This window comes from Euwallacea fornicatus, chromosome 23 (assembly GCF_040115645.1).
Source record: "Euwallacea fornicatus isolate EFF26 chromosome 23, ASM4011564v1, whole genome shotgun sequence".
In the NCBI taxonomy this organism is placed as follows: domain Eukaryota; kingdom Metazoa; phylum Arthropoda; class Insecta; order Coleoptera; family Curculionidae; genus Euwallacea; species Euwallacea fornicatus.
This window is the reverse complement of record NC_089563.1, coordinates 3,059,575-3,079,376: the sequence shown is the minus strand read 5'-3', so window position 1 is coordinate 3,079,376 and position 19,802 is coordinate 3,059,575. Positions and strand designations below refer to the sequence as shown.

The 19,802-nt window shown below is 39.0% G+C and overlaps 1 protein-coding gene across 7 annotated transcripts in view; it reads left to right on the top strand.

Annotated features, from left to right (window-relative positions):
* The window catches only part of Hecw (Hecw ubiquitin protein ligase), an 84,212-nt gene that overhangs the window by 56,053 nt on the left and 8,357 nt on the right, over positions 1 to 19,802 (top strand). Inside the window, exon 1 of one of the 7 annotated variants that reach the window (XM_066295884.1) lies at positions 6,068 to 6,537. The exons of the other annotated variants lie outside the window; for them this stretch is intronic. Within the exon in view, the coding sequence (XP_066151981.1) occupies positions 6,497 to 6,537 (41 nt within the window). The 5' untranslated portion in view covers positions 6,068 to 6,496. Of the gene's footprint in view, positions 1 to 6,067; positions 6,538 to 19,802 lie in introns of those variants that run through there. 7 annotated transcript variants of the gene reach the window in all.

The following is a 19,802-nucleotide window of genomic DNA, read 5'->3' as shown; positions in this document are numbered from 1 at the left end:
TGATCGGTAACGGTGAAGCGTGTCACAACACGTTAAAGCAAACATTTGAACGTAAATATTGATTCCTTTTCTTCGCTTTGGACATACAGTGGCTCACAGTCAAAGCGATGCAGCTAATTTTTACTGATGATTTCGTTTTAATTTTTTTTAATAGAAACATTTATTTCTCTTTTATTGCATTATTTTATTTTTAATTAATATAAGATTAACTAGTCATATAAAGAATTATTCCGACTTGTGCGGCGTCGCTGCAAACGTAATTTAATTAAAAAATGATGATCACAATCAAAATGATGCACAAAGAAAAATATTCGCGAACATAGTTTCTATCACGAACTAATATCGAGTAGCTCCACCTTTTGCTTTAATTGCTTCTTCTGGACGATTAGGAATTGATTCAACTAATTTCGTTAAAAAACCTGGATCTAGTTCGGCCCATTCTTCAGATGGAGCCCTCTTCAAGTCACGTTTATTGGAAATACGATGTTTTCTAACTTCCACGTCGAGTTTACTCCGGACATTTTCACTTATGTTCAAGTCTGGTGATTGAGCAGGAGTTTTTATAGCTGATGGACAATGATAAAGTAACCATTCCTTCACAATTTTTGCTGAATGCTTTGGGTCATTGTCTCGATAGAATTTAAAATGACCACTTAGCTCCAATTTTTCGGCACCAGCCTCAAGATTCGTTTTCAATATATCTGAATACATGTGAGCATTCTTTGTCCATGTTGAAACAATTAATCAATTATCCGAAAAATATTATGGGGTTCTGGCTCTAAATTCTTCCCAAGATTAGTGCCAGAAAATGGTAAAAGGGCTGTCATGAATCTCTTCGCATTTCTTGTTTATGTTAAGGCCATTAATTGGCATTATCTGAAAGTGGCTTTTGGTACCAAACTCTTCCCCAGATTAGCGTGGGAAGAGAGGGTTGTTTATAAATTCCTTTAGCGTAGGTGAGAATGACGTTTAGGGGTTTGGTACCCGTGGGAAAAAGGGTGGACAGCCCTTCCATTTTATCGGTTCTCTGAAAAAGAGGGGAAGTGTTCTGCGTATGGATACCGAGTTGTATGGGGATTCCATTTTTGGTTCACGGAGAATAAAGAAGTGCTCTGAAAATTGTGAATTTTCTCTCTCCGCCCTTAAACCGCGAATCTTACATACATAAATCTGTCCGTATTTCCTTCGATGGTATGTAAGTTCCCGACTCCAGAGGCAGCTACACATCCCCAAACCATCACGTTCCCTCCTCCGTGCTTTACGGTGTTTTTTAAATGTCGAGGTAATAACTCTTCATTTGATTTTCTCCACACATTTACTCTTCCGTCACTGCCAAACAAGTCATATTTACTTTCGTCAGTGAAAATAACAGTTTTCCAAAATTCTAAGTCCTGTTTTAAACACTTTCCAGCAAACAGTGACCTCGACTTCTTATTTTTCGGACTAATGTATGGCCTTTTCCTAGCAATTCTGCCATGAAGACCTTTGGCACGTGAACATCTTCGTACAGTTTCAATACGTACTTCCTTATTTAAGTATTTCTCCGCCAAACCCAACCCCCCCTCCACCAAAGTATTCCTCCTCCAATTAAAAATTTTTCGCCTGTTTTTACGAGATTTGCTGATAATATGATCCTCATTTTTATATCGTTCTATTATGTGTTGAACTGTCGAAGAGCTCAAATCAGGAATTTCCGCAATTTTTCTTTGACTTGTGCCTTTTTGAAAGTCGAAAATTACTGCCTCTCTTATCTCAATGGATGTGTGGCGACCCATTGCACTTTTAATGTGCACATACATACGTAAACTGCTGCAGAATATACACTGGCGAGCATAAAATTCGGGTCACTTCGAAATTTTCAAATATGAATGTATTGAAAGAGAAGTGATATTTTTCGCTGGCATACCGGCATTGCTTCATGAAATTTCGGATCATTGGGAAAACGTTTACGGTTCTGCATGGTTCTACCATGAAAAAAAAAGATTGATAAAATACCTTCAATATCTATGCATCCTCTTTATCAGTTCCATTCAATTGTTGTTCACTTTAGGCGAATTGGTTAAAGGTGTTCTCTGTAACTTCAAGTTGCGCTAACAGTAGAAAGGCAAAAAGAGGGGGAAATACGCGATATTAATGTCATTATGAGTTTTTTTTCGGTAGCACAAAATTGTGTTCAAAAATGTTACAGTGCTTGGGTAATGGACACCTGTACAATACATCGGTTATTTGGGTACAGGATCGTGTTTTTTTTTACCATTTGCCCTTAACAAGGTTAAGGAACCTCAGAATCGATAAAGGCTATCCTTTTTTATTTTTTTGGAAGTTAGGAAGGCAAAAATTTCGAAAATACTAAAGTGACTCGAATTTTATGCTCGCCAGTATAAATTGAGCCGAACACAACTTGCCACAAACGAGAAACGTTGGAATGTTGTTAGTAAACATATTTTTTACCTGTATTCCCTTCATGCATCTTTTTTATTGAGACGTGTCGTTATGAAAAAATCTATTTTAAAAATCTAGTTCAGTACAATATATTATCATTTCACATCCCAGGGTATAGTTTTTTGTGTAGCTTCTATTTGCTATTAGACTTATATTATAAAAAATAAATTATCATAGCAAAATTGGACAATTTTGACTGTGCGCCACTGCAAATTAAACAACAAAAAAAAACTGCGCAATAGAATTTTGCATTATCTGAACGTTTTGTTTTTCGTTGACTCACCACTGGCCCCTTTAGCCGTCTACAAAACAATCACGTAAGTACAAAATATCATAGATGGAACAATCACTTTCGGACGTGGAAAAATCTTCTAAATATAGTGAGTGTGACTCCTCTTTTGTATCGGAACCTGCCCGAAGGTGCCAGGCATTGTTAACCAATTACCGTTTGTAACCCAAACGCGGCCCACCAGAGATTTTTGCCTCATTACTTAACGCTCCGAACAACTTTAAATTATTGTTACAAAAAGTGGGTTTTAGTTGTTATTTACGCGCTTAAGCAAAATTAAACGAGCCGCAGCTGTAGGTTAAATTTAATAGCCGAAATTAGCGAGGTTGGCCGTTGGTCCTTGGTGCCCCTGAACCACATCTTCGCGCCCGTAAAAGAGCCATTTATAACTTCATTAAAGTGGAAATGTGCAAAATATTTGTTTGGCTTGTTACCGATGCCTCATGAGAATGTGATTTTTTTTTTAAATTACCCACGCTAAGCGAATTAAGTAATAATAACGATAATGTTTTGCCTCTTGCGTTAAGTCAATCGGAGCAAAATTGCTCTGGTAATAAGTATTTATATGGGCACTTGTATAAATTGATTTAAGCTCAATTTCAAGCACAAGAACGCCAGCAAAACCTGGAACGCACTCAATGGAACTAATTATTGTACCTATTTATCAATTATCGGGAATATGATTCATTTCGAGTTGTTCCTGTATTGCCTGTCTGCATCTCTATTTTTATAAGATTGCGCCATACCGTATATAGAGGGGAGATGAAAAGCGTTCACGGAGTCATCAAAAGAGTTTCTCTTTTGATGATTGCTGATGGACTTCCTTCAGTCGTAAACGTCCACGATGATTGCCAAAAACATCTCCACTAAAAGGGGATTTTAAACTTCCTTTCAGTTTTAACGACTAAAACGTCCAACGAGTAGGAGTTATTTATTAATAAAAACACACTTCCATACAATAAAACCGTGCCATGCCACAATAAAGCGAAACCATCACGAACGAGGTTCATATATTTAATTACATATGTAACCCATCTAGATTGGGTTCTTGTGTTAGCGGATGCCTTGCCTTTTTTCGAAACAATGCGAGCACGTCAGCTGAAATTATTTTCATGACGACATCAGCTCCATGTATTACAGGGTGGACAACAAAAAGGAGGGGACAGGAAAATTGCGATACGTGATATTATTTGAGAGGCTCTGCTCCTATGCAAATAAGCGCGATACGCGTAATATGGAATTCTGGAGCACTGTGTTGGTAAAATTTCCTATACCTACTTATGTGCGTAGGTTGATTTTGAAAATCTCTTATCTCACCACTTCCTGAGATATGCACTCTTTTACCACGAGAGTTGGGTTTATCGTATCGAAATTGGATGAATTTCGGACCCACTGCGCCGTTGAGAGTGGGGTTTGAGTCCTTGGGCCGCATTACTGACCCCTCCTTAATAGCTGTGGTGCCTTGCATGTGCCCGAGTGAGGCAAGCCATCTTTAGCTGTTGCCTGACTGGCTGCGTGTCTCTGCTTTCCCATGCCCATTTTCTCAGCGTTGGGGAAATGTTACTTCTGCTAACTAGACATGGTTCAGGTCAGGGTAGTGCAGCTGGGCCGTTTTGACTAACTGACCATACTCACGACGACCTGCGATTTAATCTGCGTGACTCTGTGTCTGCCAATTCTTAAATAGCGTTTCTGCATTCCTGGATGTGGATACGAGCACTTTGCCACTGCACGACTCAGAGCAAGATTAACGAGGTACCTTAGTATTCTGGATATACAGGGCGTTTCTTAACAGATGGTAAAAAGTGAAATGGGTGAACCACGAGCCTATTTTAATTTACAGGGTGTTGAAGTTTCATGTTTTTTTTTCGATTTTTATTAATTTGTCAGCTATTTGTAAAAATAATTTACTTAAAATTGGCGGTAACAATTATTTAAAATATTCTACAGGGCATTGCATTTTTTGGGGTCGCTCTCAATATTTAACGGCAGAACTTTTTTACATTTTTAAATTTTGCTCATTAACTGCATTTAATATCTTATGTCCTTTATTAACATTTCTGCCTCTCCAGTTTTCTCATTAGGAACAATAGTTTACGAGATATTTGCAAAATATCTAATCATGTCCGCCCCGATCGACCTAAGGATGTGATGAAACGGGAAGGTAATGAATGCTGCAATTGAGAGGAGGTCTCCCCTCTTGGCCTCCTCGGTCACCTGATCCACGTAATTTTCATTTTTTTTTGTTGTTTGTTCGTTTGAACATTTTAGTACATTCTACACCAGTAAACACTGAAAATGATTTAAGGAATTGAATTGTAAACGCTCGTCAAACTATTAGCGACACACATGGAAAATTTCATGGAGTCCGACAGTTCACGAGAAAAAGCGTGGAATCTTGTATTTTGGTAGAAGGAGCGCATTTTCGGCGATTTCTTTGACTAAAATTCAAATTAGTAGTTCAATTTTTCAAATATCTTTTAAACTATTGTTCCTGATAAAGCAAACTGAAGGGGCAAAAGGTTAATAAAAGATATAGGGGATTAAATGAAGTTAACAGATAAAATCTAAAAATTACATAAAAAAGTTCTAATGTAAAATATTGAGCGCGATCGGGAAAAAGTAACGCCCTGTAGAGTATTTCAAATGATTATTATTTCATTTTGTTGGTAATGGTCAAATGATTGCCGCTACCAATTTTAAGTTCATTATCTTTACAAAAAAAAACGGAAAAATTTATGAAAATACAAAAAAAACTTCAAGATTCTGTAAGTCAAAAAAGAAGAAATTTACGAAATGCCTTTGCATGAAGTTTTTACCTGAAAAATGAGCCGTGATTAACCCGTTCGATTTTTTACCATGCATTAAGAAACGCCCTGTATAGCTAAAATTTCCTGTTCTCTCCGTTTATTCAGATTTATTTCATTTTGTTTGTACAACAATCGTAGACACTAAACGTTGGCGCTGCGCCCAGTTCGATATCTCGAAAACTAATTTTCGAACAAAAACATGCTCTAAAATTCGGGAAAGAAACGCTGTTTCCTTAATGGAAATGTAACGATTGGAATCTAACAAGTTCGCCCAAGAGTCGCTTTCAATCCCCACCGACGATATCAATTTATCACAGAAATATAAACAATGTAGATTAAGAATTAAACCCTGCCCATTACATAAAATAAACAGTAAACAATAATTAATCACGGCAGTTGTTCGTTTTAAGATAGCCCGTTTCCCTTGTAACTTTATCAGTCCTGCCCATTACCACTCCGAATGAAATATGCATAATTTATATGTTATTAGTAACGGATAAGAGCCGCAAGTCGTGTGCCGGTGTGGTGGTGTTCGGTGTGCTGCACACACGCACACAACAAAACAGATACGAACCCGAACTACTTTATAATATTATTTCCCCACCCGTTGGCACTTCATTGTGCTTCTGTCCACCTTCGAAACCGTTTCGAAGTGTACCAGTCGGTCGTACCTTCGGGAAGAGCTTTCGGTATGGAAAAGCTCGGCTCGCGTAAAATTATCGGGTACCGGCGGCACGAGGCAATTTCGATTTTTTAATTTTCCGTTTCTTCGTCTTTTGTGTCCACTCCGAGCTGTTCGATATGTAATTTGGCTTGTCGGCAAATTGTTGGCAGAGCGTCCGCCAAGATGTAGCTCTAGGTTTCGATAGTTTGATCGATTATTGTCCGAGTACCCGGCGATGGTTCCGTGACTTGTTTGGTTGTGCTTAAGTTGGATTGTTAGTGGAAGTTGAGAATGGGGATTGTTACAAAGACTATCGGAGTAATATTTAGCCTGTGAGTCCTTTTAGTTCTAGGTACCCGCAGGGTTTTCCGTTGGGAGCCGCTTCGAGGAGAATATCCGTAAACATTTCATATTAAGCATGGTATAGTTCTTCGTGGTCTCGCGGGCAGTTTCGCTCCAAAGCGGTTCGAAAAGGGGGGAACGGATTTTTTTAGTTTTCAACAACGATTTGATCAATTTGTCAAATGATACCAATGATTTTGAAATTTTCGTGACGTCCAAGAACACTGACAAGAAAAACTCGAAAATATCGATGCGCCTCGCTGGATCTCTCAAAGGCGAGGAAAGTGCGTGTGAGTTGCTCTATCTCAAATCGCCGGAAATCATTCATGGAGATTCGAGATTGTCGATCTGCAGATTGGGTTCTAGTATCTCAAAAACACAAACAGCTGCAGCTGGCTGCGGAATATCAACTATTTGTTAATATGTACATTAGACTGAGCCTTGAATTCTTTCACAGCTGGTAGATATGTGATAATTGATTGGCTAACACTCATAGTTGGAAGTTTCACTATTTTTATACGCTCCACGCCGGGAGGGACGTTTTTAAGGTTCGACCCTTCCAAAACGTGGAAAAGTCATCTGCAAGTAGAAATCTCCAACGCGTCTCGGATGACCCGGATACTTTTATTGAGGGCAATTAAGTTTAGGGGTGGTTAAAGGCACTTCTAGGTAGAGGAAAAAAGCGAATGTAAAAAGATAAAAAATCGATCCCATCAACTTGATTCCCTTACCTGCTTGACGATCGTTGTGCTGCTATCGCGCTGGAACGTTCCAGAACCCAAGAAACTGCCGACTTCTACGAGCTACGTCCTTTTATACGGGTTTAACTACTTCCCATGATCAAATTTTTAATCATTTGCCCCTGAAGCAATTAAAAGCTGTGCTACTTGCTGCGCCCATCAACGTTTGGGGAGGACATCGGGTAGCTGTAGCCAGATAGTGTAGGAAAAAAGCTGCATACGATGAAATCACAAAATTTCGAAATTATCTATTATTACCAAATTACGAATTATCCACCGTTACCCTAAATTGCGCACTTCTATCTTCGATCGATCGAGGTACCCCCATGCGACTGGCCATGACACGATTTACGTCTAAATTTACCGCATATTTACACTAAAATCCGAATTTAACGTAAACAGTTACTAAACAGGCTGATTACTGTGTATTTTTTTAAGCTCGTGTCCGCACTTGCATTGAAACAAATCCAAAAAAGCAACAACAAAACTACTCGCATATTGGCGTGGATTTTCATCATGTCATATTTTCAACTCTAAGGCCGGTTTAACGGTTTTCACTATTTTGATAGATAATGACCGAGTTGAAACAGCATAAATCACCGTTTTCAACAAAGTGATTTGATAATACATTAACCTTTGTGCCCTACATTAAAACAGCTGATAACTTCGGGCGGTACTCGAAATGAAACCGTTTGTTCTTATGCGTTATGCAGCTGTATTTATAAGTACGACCATTATATCACCGATAAGTATCTTACAAATGCTAACAATAAATATGCATAATATTTAAATTATAATTCTTGAAATCAAACAATATATATTTTCACGATGATTGTGGCATAGTGCTGTGACTTTTTCCCATGATTTACGCTTTCGTTGTGCTGTTGCAGGGTTGTAAATTGTCACACGGGGGGGGAAAAAACTGACTTGGGGCGAAAGTTTCATATTGCAGAATTACCAACCAAGTTTGAAAATGCCGAAATTAGATCGGACCATTAACTTTCGTATTAAATTCGAACAGCTCCAAAGTCCTTTTAAAAACTTCTGTTTCCATGTGTGCGAAAAAGCGTTAATTAACTTGAGTTTGTGGTCAGCCATCGATTGTGCAGATTTCAAACATGTTCAAAGTTGCGTTTGATGGAACAACGGAATCCTGTTGATCGTTTGCGTGGAAATGACCAGAGGCGTACCAGGTGCGGGCCGCCGAGGGTGAAACCCGTGCGAAATTAATTACATTAGGGTGCGAACGAAAAAACGATATTATCGTATGTAGGTGTAAGCTACTGGGTGTTGAACATGTAGAAAGTTCAAAGTTCGTTGCGCCTAAAACAACCCAAGACATGTCAGGTGCGTGTTATTAAGAATGTTATAATTTTAGTACATACGTGAGTGCACGACTTTCAAAAAAATAAAAATAGAGCTGCGCTTAGAGTTTAAGCCACACCGCTGATTTTTGCCTACTTCAAGGGTGCGGAGCTTCCCGTAAAACGTTGGAATCTGATTCATGTGTTTAAGATACCACAGAAGCGACATTGCTCGGGGAAAAAAATGTTTCGTATCTAACGCCGGAGCTTCGAAAAATGTAAAGTTTTCTTCAGGATCGAGCCGAAGTACTGACGGGAATTCCAGCGATTCATTCAACAACTCAAATTTTCAGTTCATTGTTCGAAAAATAAAGCAAAAGCGTCCCGGGCGCAAGTTGCCGCGTTGAACGTTATCTCAAATTCGGGGTTAAGCGTGTCGCTACTGATTCTGGAACGTTTTCAGAAGGGAAAGCTCTCAAAAGCGCTGAAATGTGGTTCGTTCTGCGTCGAATCACAATTACAAGTCACTCGAGTCAGTGAATAAATAAGACACTAATTCATGGCGGCGAAATTGGAGGAAGTAACGTCGCCGTGACCTCTTACGTTTTATACGCATTAATTGCATGAGCGCACTACGTATCTCTGATAACCAAATCACATCTTGGGAGCACTAATCCATGACAGTCGTCCGGTTAAAGAATTACCTCACGTCTCACTTTTGGTGAATGCGGCCAAATTGACGGCTCGCATTCAGTTCCTCTTACTCCAAATCGTATGTGCAAAAGAGTGAGCGTACAGGTTTTCTTTTCCCTCGGTGCTACTATAATCGTCCCAAAGCCCCAGATAGTACTAATTATAAAAACTCATTGGCGCCACCTGCAAGTCCATCAGCAAACCACCTATCAGGACGGCGCCCTCTGTGAATGGAAAAAAAAGGCTCCATCTACGAGTTAATGGGCCATGGTTCCGAGTCGGTTTTAACTGTTTTAATTGATTTTAACCGAAATTAGGCCGAATTTCGGAGTTCACCCGCTCGGCGCCTAATATGCAGCCGGTCCGTTGCATAAACGCTAAGTATAAATATAGTTGGGAATTAGGCCAACAGGTTTCCATGGATTTAATGGAGACTGTACATTTAGTTGACATAACTCTTTTTCACGTTCATCCAACCGAAATGATTAGTAACTAATTTGTTATGAACAACGCGTTTGAATTTAATCCTCGTTTGAGTGTAATGTGGCAGGACAATGTCTGTTGAAATATAAAACAGATTACGTTAATAATTTGTAATTTAAATGGTCACTAAGCAAACAGGAACCAAATCGCGTTAAAAAAAAAGAAAAAAAGTTCGTAGCATTCGTAAACGAAGTCACTGTTTATGAAATTATTCGCGTTTCCTGTTGTTTGGAAGTGTAATATTATTCAAATTTATTCCCACTTCATGGCATTTGCAGCTCATTAAAAAGGATAGTGAGCGAAAGCATTTACTAGTTTTCGCTCAGGCAACACGCTTTTTGGGGCCGTTTTAATTTTGGATCTTTTGCTAATTGGTGCAAGAAGAGAGGATTGATAATATAATAGAGTAGAGACTGTTCAGCACGTAATTGACGAATAGAAATACAGTGGGTACTTCCCTTAGCGGCAAGGAAATTGTTAATTTAGCTAAGCTAAGAAGAGCACACACTTTCAACGAGCGATAAATTTGCATAGGATTTGCCAGTTCCACAACAGACACACTGTGTACGAAGAATCCGGCAACTCTGGGATATCTCGAGAAAATACAATTGCTCAAAACATACCTTACATGAAAACTGAACAAGCTTAAAAGGTCTAGCATTCTTCAGTATTCAGAAATATACGAGGTGCGTCGCAAAGTAGCAGCGCATTAAAGTTCCGTTTTTTTTTTATAAAAATGGGAAATTTTCCACGACTTTCTCGGATCCACCCTCGCATTCTGGATTTCACATGTCTTGTGGTTAACTCTAGCAGCTCATCAGCTGCTGGAGGGCGAACGAAAAAAAACTTGCTCTTATGTAAATGAACTCGTTTTTATCGAAGGAAGTGCTCGAAGTGCGCCCCCTGGACGGCTTTTCAATAATCTAAATTGTAATAGAATTTTCAATAATATATTCCAGCGTTTCAACAGTAACGAGACGGCATTCTTCGGTAATCCCTGTTAACTCATTTAAATTCGCGGGGCTCCTATGCACCTTACTAGTTATGCGACCTCACAGGAACCAGTGAAGGAGCATCGAGCCCGGTGATCTGGAGGGCACTCTATTCACATCCTTGTGCCATCTAAAATGCATAGCAAGCGCACTGATTATTAGATAGATTGGACGAGAAAAAGATACTGATCTTTACTGATAACGCTTAAAATAATGTTCTGGAACGTCAGATAAGTCGCATCTGCATACTCTGAGCACTTAATCAAATAAAAATGAGTTCGTTTCTTTTTCTTCATACCTGCTATCGCTGTCGACTCACTAGTTGGCCATAGGACATGTTACATGAAGTGCGTTCACAATACGAAGGTGAATCAGAGAATGTCATACAAAGTCGCCATTCCGCAAGAAAAAACTTACTTCGATTCACTGCTACTTTGCGACGCACCTTGTATATTCCTGCATACTGCATGGTGGTAGGATTTTTTATAAATTTTATTATATTTTTTAATAAATAGTATAATTTTTTTGAATTTTTCAGGGTTGTCGGATTTTTCACACTCAGTGTATGCATTTGTCACAAGCTTAATTTTCCTAAAAAGGTCCAGCTTCTGCGAAGAAAAAAATATCTAGAAGTGGAAGAGGGTTTCTGTAGTAGATAATATGTCTCTGGGGGATGTTTCTTTAGTCGATTCTTCTTAACTTGCATTTCTCAAGTCTTTCAGGCGGGCACCTATAAGATGACCCCCTTCCCGAAAATGAATTGGAAATCGTTGCTTTTTGAAAACTAAAAATTTCCTTCCTAGGGGCCAAATTATGAATGCACTGTTCGCCATTAGCATCGAGCTACTTTCCATAGAACCAAAGAATCTAATCAAGACTAAGATCCCATTTCCACGATTCTATAAAAATGAGTTCGTAGTAAGAGTTGGCAATACATTAATAATTTACAATCTCTTTAGTTTTACATCGCCGACGTATCGACTCAATGAAATTTTGCGCCACTTGTACTTATCCATTTGTCCATCAACGCCGCCAGGCACTTTAGCTGTACAGTATTATCCGGTTTATTAATATAAACATATTTTTATGTTGCAAGCATAAATAACGCAAAAATGAGTACGCCTCCAGTAACTCTCTGTATAGGAAAATGTATTTTTATTAATCAAACTAATTATTCTAAGTGGATTGCAAGCTTCGACCCACCTACAAACAAATAGCAGAAAACTGAGGAGGAGGTATATTGAAATAACACTAATTAAAGTATTTATCATTTGATTGCCTTATGTCAACCTAGTTATGCAAGTGCGGCTAACTTACTTAACGGTACCAAGGATCGTGGTGTGGCATAGATATGGTATCGACAGTCCTTTATGACCACCAAAAACTCTAATGTAAATCTAAGCGTCATCTCGCCACAATGACTCGTTTATGAGAAAATTACTCTCGCAATTTTCAAACAATCATCGCAATTAAAATCAGTGTTATCATAGGATAAGGTTACACCTTTCTTTTGGTTACTCGAGTATTAACGAATAATAGCAATACTAACAGTAATGGAATACGACATCACAAACGAACAATAAATTATCCACTATTATATTTTATTACAAGTTCAATTATTCTCAAAACAATGAGATAATTACATTGTTTAAATAGACCTATTGCGGTGGATAAATAACTTAATCTCTTCTTAATGGATTTTCCTTTTATAGCGACGAGACCGTTTCCACATTAATAAAATGGAAAGAGCCCGTCCCTTCATTCACTCATTCAAATCGCATTTTGTATGCTTCTTGAATTCATTTTTACGGAAGTCGTATAAATAAGGCTTTTATTTATAGTTGTTTGTGCAGGATGTGCCCAACGGCGAAAGTCAATGAACGAAATAATAAAATTATAAAGCAAGTCGTTTTACTACTAAATTAAATAATGCCACTTTACTGGAGTTTAATGCAACGATTTGAATAAAATAATGCAAGGCTATTTGTCGGAGTGCGTACGAGGGACGGTCGAAAAGATCAGAGACTAATGCTTAAAAGCTTTAGTCAAAATTGTCTCATTCAAAGCACTCCTCTTTGCAACGCATAGACTTCCCCCAAAGTCGTTTTCACCACTGGAAGGGTCCTGAGCACTGATCTTGTGGAATGCTGTTAAGCTCTTACAGTGATTTAAATTAAAAAAAAAAAAAAAAAAAAAAAATCAGGCGGGTCGAACCGCTGCCCCTTCAAAGGTCTCATGAGTTCGGGAAACGAGAAAAAGAGCCCGAACTCGATGCTGTTTTTGCTCTTCGGTCAACAGCATCGGAATAAACTTTGCAGCCACACGGTGCATGGTCAGTTTCTCGATTAAAATTCCTTGGCACGGACCAAACGAAATTTGACATTCTTTGGCCATCTCGCCGATGGTTAGAAGACGATTTGACAGCACGAGGCTCTTCACTCTTGCAGCGTGCCCCTGATCGGTCGAAGTCGACGGCCGTTCCGAAGGTGGGCTGTGTCTGCCGACGACGTCCGTCCTCCCTTGAACGTCCCGAACCACCCGTGACACCGCGACCGATTCGAACAATCGCCCCCAAACCCTTCTTGCGACATTTGAAATGTGCCGTTAAGAGTTTTACCCAGTTTGAGACGAACACGTTGCTCTTCGTCTAAATTCGTCTGTTAAAATATCGAAACACGCCCGTTTCGGTTCTACAAAATCAGTCGTAGCCTCTACTAAATCAGCCGTAGTTTCTACAAAATCAGCCGTAGCTTCTACAAAATCAGCCGTAGCTTTTACAAAATGAGCCGTAGCTCTTACAAAATCAGCCGTAGCTTCTACGCAACTGGCGAAAACCGAAAGGAAAACGTAGCGTCAGGAAGAACTCCTGGAGCTTTTTGATCACCCCTTGTAGTTTCATTAATGAAAATTCATCCGAAATGGTTTCCATGCGGATGGTAATTAGCGGGTGTTCACAGACGAGCTCGTGTAATGTGTGATACGGCTATTGAAGCGTTTTATGTATCTGTCATGAAATTTGAGTTGAAGGCGCGAATTTCATCACAAGTGGGTCACACATGTCGGATAACTATCGAAAAATTATCCAAGAAACCCCCGTTTCACACGTTAATGTCTACTTCATGGATGCTGCGTTGTTGCATAAGACCTTTCCTCGATTTTATTATTATCGCTTCAATGAGCCTCGTTTACTGCCGCTTTGATACGCGCAGAAAGCTGTAATAACGTTATGCGAAAACATTATTAATTCAGCTAATTATTCATTAACAGTCATAAAATCCTTTATCCGCTTGTGATAGATTTTTATGCTTCACAGTCATTTAATTATTCCTTGGCGGGGCTGCGTGCCAATGGCGTAAATCTCAGCTCTGCGATTAGACAATTATTAAACAATCAGAAAAATAACTCTAATTAGAATTCTACCAGTTTTTACGTCATGTAAGGAAAATCTTATCCAGCCTCTTAGACACGCAATGCCGGCTACGAGTACTTGTCAGACAAGATTATTGCATATCATGGAAGGAATCATTGGGAATGCAAATGCATTGATTACATGTTATTTTTAGATTCCGTGTCAAACTGAAAATCAATCGAAGCAAACTGGGACGTCGGTTTTATTATACAGGGTGTCGCATCTCCGCGCCGACCGTAGGAAAACCCATGCTATTACCTGATGATATCTTCCGTGTTCGTTTGAGGGCAAAACTGCAGTAGGCTACTGTGAAGGCCCTTTTATGAGTGACTCGCAAAAAAAATGTTGTTCGCGCCATCTGCGAGGTATTTTGGAGAAAATATTTCTAAAATTTGCTTATTATGCTGCCTATAACTTATACCAATGCCCCGGTACTTTCCCCAATCAAACCTCCAGCAACCGTCACCTCATTTCCTATTGTGGCCTTATGTTAATTAGTATTGTCAGCACGATTCTATCCTTATTAAAGTTTCTGAAAAAATATTTTTAAAAACTTTCCAAAAGCTTTTTCCGATGGAGAAAACTGAGGGAACCTTCGATACCGTTTTTTTTTTAATTATTTCCGTTGAACTTGCGTAGTTTTACGTAGCGTAGTAATGTGTCTAAGCTAATAAAAGAAGCGTACGAACATATATCACATATAATTTACATTATAAAGGAAACGGTAAATTATTCTATAAAAAAAATTTTTGGACAAAACTAAGAAACCCGGGAAAAACCGACAATAAACAACACCTGCAATAAAGCGAAATCAACCAAATTAATCATGTACCGTACTATTTGCTCGCAATAACCTCTGCAAATTTTCTGGGCATCGATTCAAGAAAATATATCCTTATTTATGACACTCTATTTACTAATTTGCACTTTTAATTAGTTCCATAAATTTTCAATTGGATTCAAGTCTGGGCTGTACGCTGGCCAATCCAGAACAACGATTTTTTATTCACTGACCCAATTGGTTTGTGATTGTCGCATTACGTTTTAGATAATTGTGCTGGAAGATCTAATTGCCTGGTAGATTGTCGTCACAAAATGGTTTTATTACATTTTTCCAAAAAATGCTTAACTATTCGGCCCATGCTGTTCTTGCGAAGAACTTTGCCTTTATTTTACATGCGAGTGCCTCATAAAACTGTCTTTCAGAAAAGCACAATGTAATTTTGCCTCTAAACGAACAGGGAAGATAGTGTTAGATGCCGTTGAAATTCACATGAATTTTCTTATTATCGATCTTGCGACGCAACACCCTGTATATCGTCTAAAGCCATAATATTTCTCCCATCAGAAAAACGAGGAAGATTTCAATTATTATCAGAGGCGAATCGAATAAGCATTAAATTCTTAAAATCAAGTGAAACTTTCCGCAGATTTGTTACTGTTAAAAAGGACACCGAAGGAGGTCACTGAATTTCTCAGCTCCATGATTGCTTTATGAAAGATTACCAAAAGGAGGATATGTGTTTTGGGGAATTTCCCGATTGTCTACATGTCTCAACGAAAATTTCGATTTTCAGAAATAGAAATAATATCTCGGATTTTATGTTTTTTTTTTTAAATTTTTTGTTTTGGAAATATGTTAACCCGAAATGTCGCTAACCATGGCTGCAAGGAATCAGCATGCTTTGTAATTTTTTCGCAATGTTCAACTGAGAATTATGGGCGACGGTCTTCTTATTGGACATTGCATTCTTCCATAAAGGCTTAATGGCGAGCAATATCGAAGGTTTTTGAAAAATGTTGAGGCGTGCGCAAAAAAAAGTTGAGGCGATAACGTGTCCATGATCTCACTCTGTTTCCCTTCTTTGGTTTAAATTTTTTTTACCCAAGTTATAGGCAAAGTGGCAGCAATACGTGGCTTCCATTATCCATTTATTTGGCGAACCACACCAGGAAGTCGAAATTTTACAGATCGTCCATAACAATCCGGGCATCAGTACGGGAACGGTTGCTTTCAACTCGAAAGTCGAGACATTAGTCACTGTAACGTACACCAAGTTCTAAAACGGCGACCATGTGCGTTTTGGAACTACGTTCTTACAGTAAATGAAAAAATTATGGAAACCACGTATCGGGGGCAATAAGCTGAAAAATCTTGTGAGGTCAGCTGCAAATGGAAATTTCGCAAACACGAGGAAATCTAGATGAAGAAACAACTCATTTGAATAACTGGGCAAATGCGCCGTTGGCCTGCGCAGAAAAAAAATTTTGGGGAGAAGCGTGTATGTGATCCCCCATTTTTCCCCTTGTTTCTCCAATTTTTTTATCCAAATCGTAGGAAATATGCGCTCGATCAAACTATGCGCGACTGAAAAACGTCATTAAATTATGTTAAGGAACCTCCAAGTTACTCACAGAACTAACTTTCTTTTGTTAACTTCGACGTCCTATGTGACGGACATAAAGCTCGAAAAAGCGCCATAAGGGAAAGCCTAATTGTTGTCGCGTAAGGAATCTTCGGTTGGCGGATTGGCCTCCTAATACGAAACACTCTGTGTATAAGTTTTTTTTTAACGCTTAAACCAACGCCTGACGAGTCGGCGCAGTGGCTGAATTTGGAAACGACAAGTTCGCGCTGTAAGCGGCGAAATTATTACAAAGTCACGCGTCACACTTTCCTTCGGCTTATCTCAAAATTACTTTCTTTGGAAAGAAATAGATTGTGCATTTTCAGATTTTATCGGACAGGAAAGTTCCTAATTGCGGCTAAATGAAGCGTATCAATTTAATGCGAAGACCAGATATGCCCGTGCGTCAATGTCCAGGAATCGTTTGGGTGTATTTGCCCGCACTTCTTTCGTTGATGGAACGCGGACGTTCCGCAGTGGCCTCACGACGGAGTGGCCGAACCCCGCCCAAAACAGACCATGGTCATCGGCTTGATTGACACTATCATACGCACCTATGATACTTCTTTCCCAAATTACCGAGAGAACCACCGTGTGCGGGAGGGGGAGGAGGAGGGGGAGGGGGGGGGGGTCGAGCCCCGTTGCCTTTGGTACTCTATCGGCGAATAAATATTTGCCAGCCCGTGTGTGTATTGTTTTCGAAATTGCCTCGGCCCAAAAATATAGATAAAAATGCGATAGCTCGAACGGAGTTTTAACGATCGAAGTGCTTTTACTGCTTAAAATCGAGCAAATATCGGGCGTCATTAGCGCTGCTCGATAACGCATTAAAACGTTGTTATTTGTCTGGCGTGCTTTTTTCTGTAAATCAATCTCGTAAAACAGAAATACGACTTCCACTCCAATTACCTTAAGGAAAGCCAATTAAATACATTAAATTGCTAATAACCAACCACCATGAAATAGGCTAAAATTAAGCGCTTACGTTCTTAGCAGGAGATGTGCTGGTTACTATAAATCTATACATGTCTTGGAGGAGGAAACGTACGTAATTGCTAGTTTGTTCGTTTTCAGCTGTTTATCTTTGCCATTGTTAAATTATAACAGTCCGCGAGGTCCCCTCCGAAAGGGTCGCGTGAGAGGCAAAAATCAATTACCTAATCCAAATCTGATCCAGTCCATATTCACCTCATCATAACTCGATCATGATGTTCGAAAATATTCCCAAATGATGATACAATTTTAATTATACGGAGCGGTGCACATACACACGAAAGATCGTTCGCCTCGAGGTTAATGGTGGGCATATTTTAACAATTTATACACTCCGAAGGACTCCGTGCCCTCAAGGGGGAGGCGTGTTGCATTTTTTAATCGCTATTCAAATGGTCTAGTTTGCCCTGGTACCATACCGGCCGGTAAAGTGCAGTTAACATTCCGCATCTCCCGCCTTTCTTCAGGCTCCCTCTCATCACCACGGGCATTACTCGAATCGATTAAATCGAGCCAGGGAATTAATTGAGTTTATTGTCTTCGTTTTGTGGGAACTTTTTGTTTTGTTAGGCTTTCATTATTTGTATTTGGACTTTCCGGTGCCAGTTTCTCTTAAGCTGCAAGTTATTAACATCCTTACTTTCATAATCGGTAATCATCAGCGCCGGTCGAAAAAATTTGCCCATCCCTAGCGCACGCAATTATCGGATTAGTTAATTAGAATCGGCATTCTTTCACCCCAGATCTGGGTTTAAAAGTATTAATTATGTCAAAAAGTTGCAATGTTCGTAATTGTTATTGCTCGAACACGCCATTTTTTTTTCTTTCATATTTTGCATTAAATGTACAATCTGATTAGTCAGTCGCAAGGCCGCAGATGCATTCCACGTTGATTAAAGTTGAAATAATTTGAATTTTTCCACGTATTCTCCATTATTTTATGGCGGACCGTGTACGGGGTGTCCCTCGTGCGACTCGCAACGCGGGGGTCTCGGAAACCGTAGGAGAAAGGCGGTCGGTCAAACGGAGCCTCAGTTGTGTCTTGGCGAGAGGAGCGCTTTGCCTCTTAAATAAAAAAAAAAAAAATCTATTATTTCCGGAAAAAAACCATCCTTTTTTTGTGCCTTAAATTAGGTACATACCACAACGTGAAGATACTTTTCGAAGATGCGACGTTTCGGTTTTCCAACACCATCATCAACTTCTTTTTCCAAATGGGGACTGGATCGGTTTTTTTACAAATTCGGCTGGCCATCGATAATTGAAGAAAAAAACGTGCGTCACACTTGCCCATTTGCGGCGTCTAGATCAAAAGTGGCCATTGTCAGAATTTTTAAGTTAAACATTCTGATCGTCCGCACATCCAAAGAACATTTCCGAATTGATCGTGTACAGGCTGATAATGCTACTGATTAAGTACTAAAAGAATTAATAACGCAATTTTCTAGAAAAACACTTTTTTTACTTTCCGAAATTAACAAAAACAAATAACAAAAATAAATACCAAGTAATAAAATAAATAAATGATTTTTTTGATCTAGACATCGCAAATGGGCAAGTAATGCACGGTTATCTTTCAATTATCAGCCCCTAGACGAATTCGTAAATAAATGGACAGTTTCCAATTTGGGAAAAAAAACTGATGACGATGTTGAAAAAAAGAAACTTCGTATTTTCGAAAAACCAATTTCATGTTGTAATGCGGGAGAAAGTGCTTTAAGGAAGCCTTCTCTATTTTGATGTTTCTACCTAAGTTAAAGCAAAAAACAGAATTGGATTTTCCGGATATAATAATAAAGTAATCGATATTAAAAAATGAATAAATAAATAAAAGGTAAAGTGCTCCTCTCACAGACACAACTTTGCTTCTATGTAACCGACTCTACCTCCTACGGTTTCCGAGATAACCACGTTAAAAGTCGAGTATTGGACACCCTGTATGTCCTACTGTGATAAAAAAATCGAAGTAAATTTTTCATTTAAACCTCGCAGGTACTATACATTTATGGCGATATATTTTTGTAGGTTGGTAACACTCTTTATGACATCTATGCATAGTTCCATATGAATATATTCAATTGCTTCAAAGCTCTACAAAAACGCGCGTGTTCTTCTAAACTCACAAAAGTGAGTTTGTTGATTTTTATCGTTCCTGATTTTGAATAAGTATTCCACCGCGGAAACGTTGAGGACGTTGTAGGAGGCCTTTGGTGATACGGCGACATCGCGAACA